Below are 18,728 nucleotides of genomic sequence, written 5' to 3'. Positions count from 1 at the left end.
AAAAATATCAAGAAACAAAAAAGTTATCGCGATTTGAATATTTGTTTACTGGTGAAAAATGAAGCAGCCATTAGAGGGGTAAGGTACAAAAAACATTTTTATGTTTTTTTTTTTTAGATTTTGTCACACTTCTAGGGTTAAACTCAAATTTTGGGGGTATTTTGTTTTCCGTGTTCCTTCCAAAATGTCAGATATGAAATCCCCAGTGGCCGAACTAAAACCCCTGTGGTGTTTTTGTCGACTAAGCGAACGTCAAACATAATCAAAAGTGTCAAGGTTCATTTATGGACCCAATTTTTTAATTAAAATTTAAATAAGATAAAGCCATTACTTGAGCGGAAAAATTTGCTAAACTAGTTGCAGTAATATGCTCTCCCGTGTTCTTAGATAAAAACAAGATTTCGTAGGACATTTTAGGACCCAATTGGCTAAGTATAGAGATGAACTGAAGAAAAAAGCAGAAGAGAATCTCAGCGAAATTATAAAAGGTGAATTAATAGAAAAGGAATGTAGAAGTAAAAAAATACGAGCATTGGAAGGGAAATATATAGCGATGAGATTTGTATTCAAACTAACGACCTGTTTCCCACCTTCAATTATGAATAGATGTAACTGGGGACGTAATCGGATAAATATTAAGGTCAGTAAAATCATGTTTATTAGGAGTCCTTATAGCGCTAGCAATTTACAATAGCCTTTGGAGGGTTATGTTCAGTTTAGTTAATATTAGATATTGTCGCGCGCCCACCAAATCGGAACGCACGTGTGGGACACGCGACGTGTGACTCGTTCCCGACATAACTGTCATAATGACATGTGTGACGCTGCATTCTTACGATGTTTATGAACACAGCGCACTATTCGAATACTAATCGCGACGCTTGGGAATTGAGAAAAAATATATTTAAAAAAAAATGTTTGTCCTTATTTCTGTCGGATCCATAATAAATATTACCCACAAACAAATAGTGCTTTGCACTGTTTTGTTTTTGTATAGGATTTTGACGTGTACTGGTCCATGTCGTTTCTTCTCGAGACGACGTCCGTTGATCGCAATAATCTCCAATTAACTGACCCGACCTTCTACGGGTAATCGCTGCAGTCGGATTTCCGATTTACTCTATCTTTGTTGGCATGCACATAGAGGAAATCTCAATTTCTTAATTCATTAGATAGAGAGAATGACAGTTAGATTCCACAATTCAAAAAGTCTATACAATTTCAAATCCGTTGTCAATCCTCAACAGCAGTATGCAGCCCAATGATTGTATACTGAAAAGGGCCTTATCTGCGAATGCCTCAACAATAGTTTTGAACAGAATGTATAGTATATTTTTTTTGCAAGTATAATCAATGAGTATAGTCTAGTATCCATCTCCACAGTCATGTTGCTTACAAATTCTATGAAAGAGTGAAAAAAAAAGAAGATTTTTGTGCAAATCCATGGTACTTTTATTATTATTATCTTCACTAACGAGATTTGCTGCCCGAGGCTGGCAAGTAACACGGTAAAAAATATTACTTTTAATGGATAAACACGCCAACACGTCAACACGTAAATGTATTAATAATCGAAATAAGAATTAAAAAGATTGGGATCATGTGTTTCAGAATTCGTTCTCAATCGATTGCGAAGCACGATCGAAGCAAGCGAAAAAAAAATATCGCATCTGTATCGGTCCATGACCGGCAATGTTTCACAAGTTGTAACAAACTTGATAAATAACAAGAGCGAACGAAAGCTCAAAAAGAGAGCGATGATTTTTCACGCTTATTTACCATTGAGGATAGGTGTATAACTTTACTGACATAATAAACAATCCCCGAACATCTGATAGCAATAGTCTCCCTGTAGTAAAAAAAAATATAAGTTCCAGAGTTAATTCGGGACAATGCCTGGTCAGTCAAATATCAGAGAATATCCTACGTCATAGACTACTACGATGGGGGTAGCTTAGTATCTAATTGTTACATACATATTTATAAGATAACAAACTATAGTCCCTCAGGGTTAAAACTTGTTTAGATGGGTTTTATCATGCACTGTTATCTCCCCGATATAATCAAAGCTGTAGCAGTAGACGATAAACAGACAAATCATATGTAGCGAATCATGATTGTTACAGAAATCGATAAGTGAGAGATACACTGATAAAAAGGCATGGTAACGCTAACTGTTCCACGAGTTAAATTAAAACCACTTTACTACTTGATTTTTACAAAACTTTTTCCATTCTTGAAAGAACAAAACGGTAATAATGATTACTATGTTGGCATAGTAATGTATACTATCTGTATAGTTACCAACAAAATAATGGGAAGTAGACTTGAAATGCAGTCTTTGGAGTGATAAACAAAAAACAATTGCAATTCGTCGGTTTTTTATGTATTGAATCTTTTTGTTTGAATTTAATATTAGGATCGATAGGGGCAGTATGGTCCACCTAAGCAAAAGTTCTTGAAAATCATAGAAAAACAATACAATTTAATAGATCCATAAGCTTAATTTATAGTTTGAAGTATCTCCTTTCATACCACAGTTGTATTTTGTTAAAAACATTACTTAGAATTTTGTTGGGAGCATTTTAGAAAAACACTATTTTGTGTGTGACTCTACACTACACGGGGTGAAATGGTCTTCCTTACGGGGCAATTTGAGCCACCATACTAAATCTTATTATATTAATTGAAAAACCACTTGCATGGCTTAATTTAGAAGCAGACACTATGTATGATAGAGTTTATTACAAAAACTGGGCTGAAGTCTGATTTGAATAATGAAAAATTATGTTTTGCTGACAGTTCAATAAATCAGGGTTCTAGGAGCTTAAGTTTTCAAATATTGTCGTTAAAATTCAAATAAGTTTAACAAGTTAAAAATTCTAGTTTTAATCGAACTCACGTTACTGCTTTATATTCTTATTCCATATGCTCTAATGGTTGACTTCACTATGTATTTTTCATCAGTGTACCCTGATCGGGGTGAATATTAATTAACTAAAATCAATCGTATTTACAGATACTCAAATAAAGGTAAGATGAATTTCTATTCATTGCATATTACATAGATTAATAACTATAAATGAAAAGGGCACGGAATAGAAAACAGGGCACCCGATTGGAGCCTGGGACTACCTCCCTCTTGTTAACATTTCGTGGATTAAAGGCGGGCCTTCGACCCCATCTATTGGAAGTATTCTGTCAATCGAGGGCTTGATTTTACAGTTCTTCGTGAAAATTTTCTTCTGGAAGGAGATTCTTCTCCTTGCCGCGGGTTTCGTGCAAGTCTCTCTGCTTGTGGGTCAGCACATCCATTTTTGGCCCTTCATACAGGAGACTGACTATGACCACTAAAAAATGACTCGCTACCAGTCCTGAAAAAATATTTATCATTTGAATAATCGCAATACTGTAGTTACCTTGTGCCATTTCTAACGTTCTCGTGTAATATACTTGTAAAGCAAAAACAATCTGAATGCCACAAACGTGTCTAATGGGAAAAACCTGTAGCTCATAACAAACTTAGGACATCTCTTTAAACGAATGAACAACTCGCGTCTCGTATAAAAGAAAATCATTTATTGCTAAAGCCCGATCGGGCCGAGTGGTAAACGCCCTTATTCATATCATATCATGGAAAAAGCTAGCTTATAAATTAAACGATTCTTAACATGATCGTTTTGGTAGTGTGCATTGTCAAAATATCATCACTTATTCTTACTTACTATTAGGTAGGATATCTTTGTTGGCTCATTCGACAGCGAGTGTCTTATTTTTTGGTTTGTAATACTTTTTCACTTCATAGTCACTCGCCATAATCCTCCTCGACTAGACTAGAACTGTATAAAGATCTTCTGAAGAGCCATCTTCAAGAGAGCAACGTTAAGTAGCGATCGTCCATACGATTCTAACTTTTGCTATCCAGGGGTGTCATTTCCACACAAACACTGGCCTCGCCATTCGCACAGCTCTTCTTCCTAGACTCCATTTCACGAAGTCTTTGTTTAGTGTCACGCTCGATACCGCTGAGTATGTAAAGCTCCATTGGTGTGATGACTAAGTCCATGAAAACAAATCAAACCAATCAGTGAGGGTGAAATAAGGGAATCCAATTGGAAAGACAGATCACGTTCTTACCCGTTAGCAAAACAACAAGAAGCACCGAATTCGTAATGACTTCGCTGCCTGTATTCCCTTGGCCATCGCCGTGGATGTGATAGATGGTCACCTCGATGATTTCGTAAATCCATCGCACAGCTAGCACGCAGTTGCGTACCAGCATAAATATCTTGTTGAATGTGATGTAGCCTGGTGCTTTCTATAGAGACGAGACAGACCTTCTCTTATGTGACTTAGTTTGACTCGGCCGCATTTCATACTCACGTCACGGATTCCGACCTGCACGAAAACAACGAAGAACGTCGACAGAACACAGATGATCGTGCACATCGAAAGGAGCACTAAATCTACCATATCTGGAATGAAATCTGTATTAGCAACTCATTTTTAGAAAGGCTTATCTTAAACAATCAATGACAAAGACGCCATCGCAATCTTAGCGCGGGATATCCAACCCATTTGACTTGAGCGAGAGCAATCACCTCTGTAGGGCTTTCAATCGTTAGAACGTAAACAACGTACGACGACGTAAATTTCGAGCCGCACCTTTGCCATTGACGACTCTCGCCCGCCGCCGCAATCATTCATCAGTTAGGTACTAACCATGTTCACAGGATTGGGCGCAGCTTTCCTCGTAGCGAGCGGTCACTTTTCGGAAGTAGCCAATGGAGGCAAATGACAGCACCGAGAAGCAAACCACGAAATAGACGGTGCCAATCCGACGGAACAACCTTGCCTCCATGTTTGTTTTGGGACCTGATCTGGGGTGATCGAGTCGAGAGAAGTTGTGCGGATCAATTCGCTTCGTACTGATCCCAGTCGCAAACTGAGCTGCGCAAGGGATGCGAATCGCAGTGAATGGATGAATGTGGTGAGAATGAACGAGATGAATGACCATGGTTGTTGGGCAGGGATTGAAATGTTTACTTTCTGAGGTAATCAATACATCAATAAAATGTAAATATAAAGTTTAATTATAAACTTATATTATAAACTTGAAGTAGCAACAACATAAACAAAACAAACAAAATTTATATAAAGTCAAAAGGTTTTATCGTCATAATACATATTTTTCAACTGGTCTATAATTGAAAGGTTTTTTCTCTGATTCACTTATTATCTATTCTATTGTACTGTTGAATTGATTGACAATTTTACAATGAAAACGAGAATTGTGTATCCTTACAATAGGGAATCAGGAAATTTCACAATTCAAACTAAAAAAAAATTTATAGTGCTTTTTCGATTGATCTTCAAAGTATTTTTTTTGCACAAAACAATAATATTTATTGTTTTTTTTTTTCTATTGTGATATAGAAATGAAAATTTCTTGGATAATTAAAAACTAACTAATCTTTCAGTAAACACAATAATTGCTTTAACACTGCTAAACTACAGTGCTGCTAAACTGTAGGTTGTATGGTGTTTTAATAAGTAGGTCGCTACATAAACTTTAAGTTTTTATTCGGGAACACACAAACAGCCCTGTTAAGCAGTGATGTTAAAAAGCAGTCGCTGATCCAATTCCACTTTTAAATTAATTATGGTTACAGAAGCTTGCAGTAGAGTGCATGAAACGAGTGAATTATTTTTGCTATAGCAGTTGATTCTATGTAGTTTTGCAAACCCTGAATGTTTGGTGCGGGAGCTGATGGGGTGTCGTGTGAGTGAACTACACAGTTCACAAGTGAGATGTGAGATTGGGAGACAGTGATGAAATCTCACCATTCAATGTACTTTTGAAAAGAGTTCAAATTAAAAAGCAAGATTATTGTATCTCTTCGCAACTAATGTATTGTCCAGGCTCACAGAATAACTTATGTCGAGCATCTTATTGTTTCTTATTAGACCTCCCCGTTAGAAAATCTATACATGGTCTGTTTTCTGCCAAGAAACAGTGTCGAAGTGTTAGATGATTCATTCTTACATGTTGTGCTAGAGTGAGAGTACCATAATCAGTATCATCATCATTCATTGAATTCAAACCACTATGGTATCACGTTTTTCATGATTCACTCTACATTAGGTGCCATTTTTCTACAAAACGTACAGTGGGCTCCATTTTTTTTTTTAAACACATTTATTGGAACTTCATTTAACTAGACGCATACACATTTTACATTTACAAACAATTTAAAACAAATTCTAACGCTTGGACAGAGAGATCGTTGTTGGCATCTAAAACAAAATTTACGTAACCGATAAATAGCTTTAGCACCCGGTATTTCCTGTCGCTGGCTACGTTTCCCAGCTCTGGTAACCGGAGATCGTTGAATCCTATCCTCCTACCTAGGGTTGCTTCCAACCGTGGTTGAAGATAATTCCACAATGTATTCGTTCGTAGGCAAGTAGTGAATTTATGTTCTAGATCTTCTACGCTGTTTGGACACTGATGGCACATAGGACTTTGTACACGGTTTTGTCGGTATAGAAGTTCAGCATGTGGAATCTTCCCATTCACTAGTAGGTAGTACGTAGATTGTTCCAGAGATGTGAGTCCTTTTGTTCGTATATTTTTCCAAATTCTCTTCCAGTTTGCTCTTGCGTATTCCTCCACTATTTTTGGCCTCCTTAATTTCTCACGGTAATAGTTGTGCAGAGCAGATGTCGAAGGATTTTCTCTAAGTTGTCCAGGCACGTAAGGGAGTTCCTTGGCGATGCTCTTCAAGCAGGGATAGAGAGCGGGGATTGCTGCTACATTTGGTGGATTTTGAAGGCAGTAATTGAAGGACCTAGCGAATTGCTTCAAAAATATTATGTTCAGAATTTGAACATTTTTGACTAGGCGTAAGAAGATTATTCTCGATCATAACATTTTCCAGACGCTGTTTAAGTATTCTTGATAGTAGCTTGTAGTCATAGTTCAAGAGACTTATTGGCCTATATCCTTTTACCGTATTGTCATTTGATTTCTTTTTACACAAAACGATAACTCCCTCAACAAATTTCTCAGGGATATTTCCTCTTAAAGCTTCGTTCATGATTAGGTTGAGTTGGGGATGAATGATATCGAAAGCCTTCAAAAAGAACTCTTTGGGTATCCCATCGTTTCCGGGGGATTTTCGAGAAGCACTTTCTCTAATCGCGAAAAAAAATTCCGCGGTTGTGATTTCGTTCATCATGACAGTATTGTATTTGAATCAGGAGGGATCACTCGATTGGTTGGAAAATTTTCACCATTATTGAGTTCTTCTGCAGAATACAGATCTTTAAAGAACTCGTACACATGAGTTTCTATTTCAGAAACATCGGTTAGACAATGTTCATGATGATGGATGGAACTGATCACAGTTTTCTTCCGATAACGTTCAGCTATTTGAAACACAGAAACTTTTTCCCCGCACACAAATCGATCATTCAAACGTTCATATGCTTTGGAAAACCGGCTTTGAACGTTTAACATTTTTGCTTTGATTTCGTTAACTTTTGTCATTCCATTCGGATTATGATACAGTTCACTATACGCATCTCGTAGTCGACGATACAACAGTTCATTTGTCGCATGAAACTCGCGGAACGATTCATTAGTTTTCCATCTGAAAAAGCTACGAATTTTTGGCTTTGCACATTCAATCCACCACAACATCCAACTGTTATAGTTTCGGCGTTCGCGCAACCAACGATTCCACTTTTGTCGAAACTCATCCAAATTTTCCTCATTGAGAACATGCGCACGGATGGACCAATATCCTCTCCCGTATGGTTTACCCAGATTTGGAAGACAGCAACGAATCTTGTATGCTTTATGATCTGAAAAGGACGTAACAAACAATTCGGAGGTGCGGAGATGCGGAACAAGCGACCTTGAAACGTATATTCGATCTAAACGAGAGGCAGAGTTTGGGCGAACAAAACTGTAATCAATAGAGCTTCCATGGAGACAGTCCCACGTATCAGAAAGATGCAGATTATCTATTAATTGCTTAAGGGACCTGCTAAAATTGCTTGTACCTGTGGCATCCTTGGCAGCGATCACGCAGTTAAAATCACCGCCTACTATCATATGTTCAGCAGAATTTTGCAGATAAAAGGGTAGTTGTTCTCTGAATAGTTTTTCACGAGCAGAAAAGTTCTGGGTGCCGGAATGCGCATAAACATTACAGATTGTAACGGAATCAGAAACCTTAACTGTTAAGATACGGCTATTCAGACTTCTCTGGACATTGGAGTAGGGTATATGGGCTTTTAGAGCGATTGCGGTACCTCTTTTATTCTCGTCTATATTGGTGATAACGTTATAACCAGGGATACACATGTTTGCAGATTCAACCTCTTGTAGAAGAATAATGTCTAAATCCACCAAACGAACGAATGAGCGGAGCGAAGCAATTTTGTTTTGGTTGGAGACAGCGTTTATATTGATCGAACCAATATTGTAGCTTCGGATAGGGTGGTTCATAATATCGTGTTACAAGACGGGGAGCCGAACATACTCGCGGCTGACTCGAGGTTAATAATTTGGATGGGATTAAGGTGCATCTGATTAGTATTTAGTTTAGGTCCATCGGATAACTTTCAGAACATCGTTAGTATTTTTAGGCAGAATCGACATACATAGGTAAAGTGACGTCCAATTTTTGCTTTTTCGGACGCCCCCTTGCACGTTTGACCTTTGTGAATGGTCCACTTTCGGTGGACGATTCGTTACTTTCGCTTTCGGAAATCATCATGGAAGTGGGATTGGATGGGATGGGATTTGTGGGAATCTTAAACGCACTCACATGACAGGGCGCAGTAACGTTGGCATCAGGGCGAGTCTGCTCATCCTGTTGGGTGGATTGATCCACCGATGAACCATCAGCAACAACGGGGACAGCAACAGCAGCAGCAACAGCATTGACATCGGGGGCAGCGGTAGCATCAGCAACAACAGCAGCAGCAGCAGTAGAAGCGGATTCGACGGTGTTTACCACGTTTACCATTCCTTCGTTCTCGTCCATTCGTTCTTGGTATTTGGAGGGTGTGGAGACGCTTGCGCTGGAGGACGCAGCAGCTTCATCAGCTACTGTTTGCGCTCGAGATGAGCGAGCGGCTTCGTTTAGTTGGTTTAGATTGGTACCAACAAACTCAGGCATAAGCGAGGCTACACTTGCCGGCTGGTGTAGCACGCTGGCGTAGCTCGACTTGTTTTGCGCTGCTTTCAGCCTGTTGTTGAGGTCGATCTTTTGTCCGAGTAACTTTTTGTTCTCGACACATGTCATCCCTGGATGTGATGGGTTCGTGCAATGCTTGCACCATTGAGGCTGATTCCGGTAAGAAATCAGGGTCTCCTCGCCACAAATGGTCACAAACGATTTGATGTGACGTCGCAGGATTACTTTTGCCACTCGAACTCCGGACGACACGCCTTTGAAGGCGAAATTTTCTCCCCAAAATTGTTCCTTGATTGAAACAACGTCTCCAAATTGCGTCAGGTATGACGAAATGTCCTCATTCCGAACATTTTCGGACAAGTCGTGGATTTTTACCTCCACGCCTCCATCATCCATTGCCAAGCGAACTTTGATTTTGGTTTTCTTGACTTCGAACTCGTGTCGGTTGTTGTGACGGTCAACCACATCCTGAGCAGTTTTCAGGTCACGGCACTTAACATGCGCACAATTTTGTGCGTGGTTCATCTGCAGGCGCAGCACTTGGTCCACGGTGAGACCAATCGTCTCATGGATAAATCCATGGATTTCTTCGAAAGAAGGACGCTTCGGAAAGTTTGACAAGTCTACCTTGAAGGTATTCTCGCGGGCACGCACGGCGGTCATGGTTGCTAACGCGTTGGATAGCACAATACTTATCGCCAGAAAATCTGACGCTAGAAAACGTTCTCCGCACCGCAGTGGGAGACAAGAAGCGAGACGAAAAAAAAAACCGATACGGAGTAAGATTGAAAAACACGTCTGGTTGCAGCGATAGCTTGAACCTAACTGGCTCCATTAGGAAGAAAAAAAACTATGTTCAGTTTTATTATGAAAAATACGCAGCAAAGATAGCAACCCCTTCCACCGTTTTTTCTTCATTAGGGCTGAACAAGTTATTTCTTTAAACTTAAAAAAAAGTCAAATTAGTAGCAGAAGTAGTTTATTACAACTTCAAGGAAATCTGAGAATTATTAATACATCGTAAAATTCAAAAGGCATTTGGCAAACTTTTTACATGGCATATTTCATGTTTACGCACTTTCCCCGGGGCAAGTGGGACATAAAAAAACGATAGTTCAAACAGATTGTTTAAAATAATTTAAAAATGTCAATATTTTTCAAATCCAACAACAAGGTCATATTTTGGCAACATATTTGCTTCTGTCTGCATAAATTTGATCGAATAATTAGGAAAATGTGAAAACCTTAGAAGAAAGGTGGACAATGAGCCATTAGACAGACGCAATTACCTCGCTAAACGGGGCAAGTGGGACACATCCAGTTTCATGCGTCAAACCACACCAGTAAGTCAACCATTGCAATAATAGGATTGATAAATCATAGATTTTCAATAATGAGTACATATTTGATGTACAAAAGGGATCAACCATAAAATACGTAACGTTTTAGAAAGAAAACGTAAATGTAAGGTTATGTCACATCACATTTAATTTCCACAGTTATAAACTGAGAGCTTACTATGCCAATGACCATTTTTGCATGCGTATATCGTGTGGCAGGTACAAAGATACTCTATGCCCTGGGTAGTCGAGAAAATTTCCAACCCGAAAAGATCCTCGACCGGTGGGATTCGAACCCACGTCCCTCAGCTTGGTCTTGCTGAATAACTGCGCGTTTACCGCTACGGCTATCTGGGCCCCTCTGCACGTTGGTTGTTTAGGGTTATTTTTCAATGTAAAAAGTATGAAATTCAAACAATTATTGTGGTGTGATAAAATCGAACAGAAAATCGTGCGAAAATCGAGAGTGATATAATAAAGCGATATTAAAGCGATAAAATCGAGAAACTACTGTATAAGATTGATTTTCTTTTTTTAACCCGTATCCGACCGGGTTAAGAAAATAAATTCAAAAAATTCTCGTGAAGCTATTTTCTATCCGATTTGCAAACTTCTTTCACTATATGAAATCCAAACTCTTCTATTTTCCTATGCTGGATAAAGTGGTCCAAAATTTTGCCTGTGGCCGGAGTTATTCCGGTGTCCTCCTGGGTCAAGTCGGGTGAAAAAATGATCAACTTCCTTTCCTGAACAGTTTTATAATACTAAACTGTCATTTAACTACTTAAGTTTTGTAGGAACAGTCAATCGTGCAACATTAAGGATATTCAAGTGATTTAAGGAGTCACTTTCATGGAAGTTTCCTTGAAAAACTGAAATATGCCTTCCGGAAGATCCGGAACATCCGTAAAAGTGGTCAAATCGTTAAAAATGACTTGGAAAGCCGCGGTTTTTTTTCAATCTCACTAGTTTTCAACATACATGGACATAAACGATGCTTTGAGTGCATAGGACCCTGTATGGCCATTGGGGGGCTCACCGGAAGATCCGGAACATCCGGTAAAGTGGTCAAATCGTTAAAAATGACTTGAAAAGCCGCGGTTTTTTTCAATCTCACTAGTTTTCAGCATACATGGACATAAACGATGCTTTGAGTGCATAAGACCCTGTATGGCCATTGGGGGCTCACCGGAAGATCCGGAACATCCGGTAAAGTGGTCAAATCGTTAAAAATGACTTGGAAAGCCGCGGTTTTTTTCCAATTTCACTAATTTTTAACATACATGGACATAACCAATGCTTTGAGTGCATAAGAGTGCAAAAACCCAGTATGGCCATTGGGGGGCTCATCGGAAGATCCGAAATATCCGGAAAAGTGGACAATTAACGTGACTTACCCTACATCACTACAATTTTTTGAAAATTTATTGTTTTCAGTATTTAGGCCACCATGTGACTCTAGTTGGCTACTGATTGGTCCCCCGAACGATCCGGAACATCCGTAAAACTGGCCTTATTTTAGAAGATGTCTCGGTAATTCTCGTTGTTTTTTATTACACTAGTTTTCTACATTCAAGGACGAAACTAATAAATAGAACGTTTTATAATCAGCCAGGGCCACTTGGGGGGTTTCCATGTATGTTGCAAACTAGTGAGATTTAAAAAAAAACCGCGGTTTTTCAAGTCATTTTTAACGATTTGACCACTTTTACGGATGTTGCGGATCTTCCGGTAAACCTCCCAATGAACAGGGTCTTATGCACTCAAAGCATCGTTTATGTCCATGTATGCTGAAAACTAGTGAGATTGAAAAAAACGCGGCTTTCCAAGTCATTTCTAACGATTTGACCACTTTTACGGATGTTCCGGATCTTCCGGTGAGCCCCCAATGGCCATACAGGGTCTTATGCACTCAAAGCATCAAGGGGACGGACCTGGTGTAGTGGTTAGAACACACGCCTCTCACGCCGAAGACCTGGGATCGAATCCCATCCCCGAGATAGTCACTAAAAATTTCAGTGACGTCTTCCTTCGGAAGGGAAGTAAAGCCGTTGGTGCCGAGATGAACTAGCCCAGGGCTAAAAATCTCGTTAATAAAGATAGAAAAAAAAACTCAAAGCATCGTTTATGTCCATGTATGCTGAAAACTAGTGAGATTGAAAAAAAAAACCGCGGCTTTCCAAGTCATTTTTAACGATTTGACCACTTTTACGGATGTTGCGGATCTTCCGGTGAGCCCCCAATGGCCATACAGGGTCTTATGCACTCAAAGCATCGTTTATGTCCATGTATGCTGATAACTAGTGAGATTGAAAAAAAAAACACGGCTTTCCAAGTCATTTTTAACGATTTGACCACTTTACCGGATGTTCCGGATCTTCCGATGAGCCCTCCAATGGCCATACAGAGTCTTATGCACTCGAAGCATTGTTTATGTCCATGTATGTTGAAAACAAGTGAGATTGAAAAAAAAAAACCACGGCTTTCCAAGTCATTTTTAACGATTTGACCACTTTTACGGATGTTCCGGATCTTCCAGTGAGCCCCCCAATGGCCATACAGGGTCTTATGCACTCGAAGCATTGTTTATGTCCATGTATGTTGAAAACAAGTGAGATTGAAAAAAACGCGGCTTTCCAAGTCATTTTTAACGATTTGACCACTTTACCGGATGTTCCGGATCTTCCGGTGAGCCCCCCCAATGGTTATACAGGGTCTTATGCACTCAAAGCATCGTTTATGTCCATGTATGTTGAAAACTAGTGAGATTGAAAAAAACCGCGGCTTTCCAAGTCATTTTTAACGATTTGACCACTTTTACGGATGTTCCGGATATTCCAGTGAGCCCCCCAATGGCCATACAGGGTCTTATGCACTCAAAGCATTATTTATGTCCAAGTATGCTGAAAACTAGTGAGATTGAAAAAAACCGCGGCTTTCTAAGTCATTTTTAACGTTTTGACCACTTTACCGGATGTTCCGGTGAGCCCCCCAATGGCCATACAAGGTCTTATGCACTCAAAGCATCGTTTATGTCCATGTATGCTGAAAACTAGTGAGATTGAAAAAAAAACGCGGCTTTCCAAGTCATTTTTAACGATTTCACCACTTGACCGGATGTTCCGGATCTTCCGGTGAGCCCCCCAATGGCCATACAGGGTCCTATGCACTCAAAGCATCGTTTATGTCCATGTATGTTGAAAACTAGTGAGATTGAAAAAACCGCGGCTTTCCAAGTCATTTTTAACGATTTGACCACTTTTACGGATGTTCCGGATCTTCCGGAAGGCATATTTCAGTTTTTCAAGGAAACTTCCATGAAAGTGACTCCTTAAATCACTTGAATATCTTTCATGTTGCACGATTGACTGTTCCTACAAAACTTAAGTAGTTAAATGACAGTTTAGTATTATAAAACTGTTCAGGAAAGGAAGTTGATCATTTTTTCACCCGACTTGACCCAGGAGGACACCGGAATAACTCCGGCCACAGGCAAAATTTTGGACCACTTTATCCAGCATAGGAAAATAGAAGAGTTTGGATTTCATATAGTGAAAGAAGTTTGCAAATTGGATAGAAAATAGCTTCACGAGAATTTTTTGAATTTATTTTCTTAACCCGGTCGGATACGGGTTAATAAAAATCATTCGTTTGAATATTTTAGCCCTACTCTCTAGAAAAATGTTTGAAAAGTTTCGATTCTGGTGCTTGTTTCGATAGGTAAAACTCATCCCGGGTTTAAAGATATTAATAAGTACCATTATATTTTATTAAAACTGTTATAAGTTATAACTTCAATATGGCTCTAGTGGAGCCCTTTCCCGCCTAAAATCAACTTTAATTGTACTTAAACTGTAATTGTAACTTAAACTTGCTTCAAATACACCAGATATATGCACGAATTGCCAGGGGCCCAGATAGCCGTAGCGGTAAACGCGCAGCTATTCAGCAAGACCAAGCTGAGGGTCGTGGGTTCAAATCCCACCGGTCGAGGATCTTTCGGGTTGGAAATTTTCTCGACTTCCCAGGGTATAGAGTATCTTCGTACCTGCCACACGATATACTCATGCAAAAATGGTCATTGGCAAAGTAAGTTCTCAGTTAATAACTGTGGAAGTGCTCATAAGAACACTAAGCTGAGAAGCAGGCTCTGTCCCAGTGGGGACGTAACGCCAGAAAGAAGAGAAGATGCACGAATTGCAGCTTGAGCATCGTGATAACTTGACATGTTTCTGGAAAATTTCTAGAATGCGAATTTCTATAAGAAATCAAATATGTTATTTTCATCCTGATAGAACAAATACCGAAAAACTAAACATTACATATACAGTCATACATCGACATAACTTAACCTCGATATAACGTTACTTTTACCTCGATTTAATTTTGGTTCCCATTTATTTTTTCAATTTTCATTACAAACATGATTCATGAACTAAAACGAATATTCTTTAAGATTCAATCACCCACCAGTACCAAATCAGAGCAATACAAACGTTTACTATCACTGAATACAGACACGAATGTATATCGAGTGAGCTATAAGATCAATGTTAAATGTATACATCATTCTTCTTTGTCTATGTGGCATTTACACTCCCACTCCCACTGGAACCAAGCTACTGCTACTCACTTCAGTTTTCTATGAAAACTTCAATCATAATTGAATGCATTCAGAAACACTATATCAAACTCATATTAGACTTGTGTGTGTCGTCGGGCACGCTGCTATCGCCGATCTATTTAACGTTTATTCGATAATATTTTTTTCTAATATTGCTAAAGAAAATATTTAGGTATTGCTTTGGGAATTTCTACAGATATTATTCAAAAGATGCCTCCAGAGATTCCTCCAATGGTTTCTCCATGAACACATCTTGAACCATATTCATGCATAAAACTTAAAAATCTACTAGGTAACCCTCCTGTTATTCTTGTATAGAAACTTCTGAGATTTATTTTTTCCAGAAATTGTTCCAGTTGTTTCCAAAGCGATTTCAGAGATTGCTCCTAGAAATTTCCTAGGAACCCAGTATTGATTGATCAGTATTAAATTAACGGATTCCCGTCTTGAAGATTCCTTGAGGATTTTATCAGAAAATTTTCATTGTATAAATTCTACTGTACCTTTGATCAAGAATTTCAGCTAATATTTTTTCAGAATATAAAGAGAATTCTTCAAACGATTCAGCCTACGACACCTGAAATTTTTGCCGGTGTTTCTGAAGGTGTTTCTGTCCAGAGATTCATATTTATCATTCAAATACATATTTATCCGAGAATTATTTGTGAAAATATATCCTTTTTTGATAACATCAGGAATTTCATAGAAATGTTCCATATGATTTTTTTCAGTGAGTTCTCCACGCGCCAAGGTACCCTGGGTCAAGTGAGAATCCGGGGTAAGTGGGGCGAATCAATACTTTTCTAGATCTAAAACATTCAAGGGAATAAAAATGTGTTATTCTTCTATATTTTTTTCTTTTTTATTTTTGAAATACGAATCCAATTTCTACCAAATTTAGTAGCTTCAGAAAACAATTCCATCCCATTAATTGGTTATTATATAATGTATAATTTCGGCAATTATTGAAAGTTTATGTCGCACTTCTTAATTATTGACTTATAAATAATATATTTTGAACATGTTTTATTCCTCTTTACGCTTTCATTGAGGAATTTTCAGTTAATATTAAGTACGATGTGACATACTATTGAATAAACGTTTTCTTCCTAAAGCGTTACGTATTTCATGGTTGATCCCTTATTACATAAAAATGTACTCAAAATTAAAAATTCATGATTTATCAATCCTATTATTGTAATGGTTGTCTTTCTGATGTGGATTGACGCATGAAACTGAATGTGTCCCGCTTGTCCCGTTTAGCGAGGTAACTGCGTCTCATAGCGCATTCTAAAACTTTCTTCTAATGTTTTCCCAATTTCAAAATTATTCCATCAATTTTAACACACAAGCTGCCCCGTTGTACCTTAATTCGTAAAGTAAATATTCATCTTCTTCATCAGAGATTTTTCTACGGATTTTTTATTACACAGATTTATTCAGAGATTCCAGACCCCCAAAGAATTCTCATAGAACCAGTCTTCCCATGAACCGAACCGATGTGCAACTTTGTTTAGAACATTGCAACTTGTGTTGAACGGCAAACGCGCTTCGTCTCTGTACCAATGTATCAAACCAAACCCGGTACATGAGTACTTCGGTTCAAACTTTGGTTCAAACTTGGTTTCAATGCTCTGGCACAAAGCAGGCAGATAGGGAATGGTTGAAATCCACGCGGAAAAATTTCTACGATCATATATGCAACTTCTTGGTTCAAATCGTAAGACCCTTGAGGCTTGAATAAATGTTTAATTTCAGCAGATCAACTAAGATCAATACTTTAAATAACATGTAGCGGTAACTTTATAAAAAAGAAAGGAATTTACTATATCAAACAACAGGACAAGATAAGTCGAAATTGATAAGCGTGGATAGCAACTATTTTATGTCTGTCCGTTTGTGTCATCGTTTTGAACCTCGGATGCAACCGAAGATTTGCACCAAAATTTGAACCGCGGTTGCAATCGAGGTACAAATGGACCGGTTTGCAAACCGGCGTTTGCACCGATTCACATGTTTGGGTTTAGGTTCTGTTACGAGCGTTTCGGTTTGCACACGAAAACAGAGTACAAGAAGAGTACGACACCGCCTGAACCAACGTATTCGGTGTTCGTTTGGGAAGACTGCATAGAACACCCCCGATAATTCCAACAGGTATCTCTTTTGTTTTTGAACGAAGTTTTCTAGTAATTTCTTCATTAATTTTCATATACATTGATTTGAAAAATTCTTGGAAAAAAATAATTTTAAGAAGAGTTCCAAAATTAAAAGGATTTTCTTTAACGATTACTACTGTAGAGAATGAATAATGAAAAAATAAATAAAATAAAAAGAGAAATATGAAAACAAACAGATATAGATAAAAGTATTGAAAAAAAGGAAGATAAAATAAAAAAGGATCCATTCTCTCAGAAAAATACATGTTGAGCAAAATTAAGAAAAAAAAAACATTTTGCTTTGTTATAACGTAACCTCGACATGACGTTACAAAAATAAAAATCGAGTTACGTTCTATCGAGGTATTACTGCACTTTGTAAGTGGATTAAATGGACAAATTTATGTGAAAATTGTGAAAAAGTTTCACACCTCCTCGGTGAGAATCGAACTCATGACTCATTAGATAGGGCGCGTTACCCCAACACCACGAGAGGGCTCATGGACGCAGAAGTTTACATGATTTCGATTAAAACTCAATAATCATGTGGTCCTCTTTTGCAAAGCGCACCTCTTCCTCTTTGATTCTCACCAAGAAGACGTGAAGAAGACGTAAACAATGAAATCATAACTAAAAAGTATCCCAATAGAGTATTCAGCTGATGGGGTTTTGGTATCGAAATAGATTAGAGTGAAATTGAATCAACTTGATAACCATCTTTGAAAATATTTTGAGAGATTTAAAAATATTACCCGAAATAAATGAATAATGAAAAACAAAATTGTATACATCTTGGAAGAATTTCTGGCAGAGTTCCTGCAAAAACTGTATAACGAAAAAACAACAAAGCTTTGTTAGTGTTGAATACCGTTTTTTAAATATGCATGCAATACTGGGAAAACATCGTTTATCGTTTATCAAAACGAAATATTTATGAAAGTAATCAATTACAAAAAGCCTGAACGTTAATCAATGCATTGCGGAAGGGATTAGGAGTAGTGTTTGATCCGTTGAATCTGTTGCATGCTCCTTTGAGGGCGAGCGATGGAATCCGGATCAATTGTGTCCGGATCGCGTTTTTCGGAAGAAAAAACGAAAACAAAGTGTGGGTGAAAAAAAAAGAATCGACGCGTCAGTAGTGTTTGATCCGTTGAATCTGTTGTATGCTCCTTTGTGGGTGAGCGACGGAATTCAGATCGTGTCCGGTTCGCTTAGTAATCGCACTATCGGTATCGATCATTCGTGTATATGTTGACGTATTCATTTAAAAATATATCTCTATCGTTTACCAAAACGAATCCTTTCCCATATCCAAACTCCCAGTGTTTTCTTGTGGAAGTGCAACATTTCCCTCCCATTCCCAAATTGACCTGCATTCGGACGCAGCCGGCGCCGG

General features: G+C 38.3%; 1 protein-coding gene across 1 annotated transcript; it reads right to left on the bottom strand.

The window, feature by feature from the left end:
• Nucleotides 1-3,562: 3,562 nt before the first annotated feature.
• Nucleotides 3,563-4,998, bottom strand: LOC5564468. Its single transcript, XM_001648765.2, has 4 exons — nucleotides 4,723-4,998; nucleotides 4,384-4,475; nucleotides 4,138-4,318; nucleotides 3,563-4,056 (listed from the first exon to the last, which is right to left on the bottom strand). The coding sequence occupies exons 1-4, from the start codon at nucleotides 4,859-4,861 to the stop codon at nucleotides 3,908-3,910; spliced, it is 561 nt and encodes a 186-aa protein (XP_001648815.2). The 5' UTR covers nucleotides 4,862-4,998; the 3' UTR covers nucleotides 3,563-3,907.
• Between the last annotated feature and the right edge of the window lie 13,730 nt (nucleotides 4,999-18,728).

This window comes from Aedes aegypti, chromosome 2, assembly GCF_002204515.2.
Source record: "Aedes aegypti strain LVP_AGWG chromosome 2, AaegL5.0 Primary Assembly, whole genome shotgun sequence".
Lineage (NCBI taxonomy): Eukaryota > Metazoa > Arthropoda > Insecta > Diptera > Culicidae > Aedes > Aedes aegypti.
This window is presented reverse-complemented; position numbering and strand designations above follow the sequence as displayed.

Bases quoted from the DNA above. Each gene is read 5' to 3' on its own strand.
- LOC5564468 (XM_001648765.2), bottom strand. From the start codon at position 4,861: ATGGAGGCAAGGTTGTTCCGTCGGATTGGCACCGTCTATTTCGTGGTT. The intron at 4,319-4,383 runs GTGAGTATGAAA...TCGTCTCTATAG, and splicing joins TGCAGGTCGGAATCCGTGAC to AAAGCACCAGGCTACATCAC. The intron at 4,057-4,137 runs GTAAGAACGTGA...TCATGGACTTAG, and splicing joins TCTTGTTGTTTTGCTAACGG to TCATCACACCAATGGAGCTT.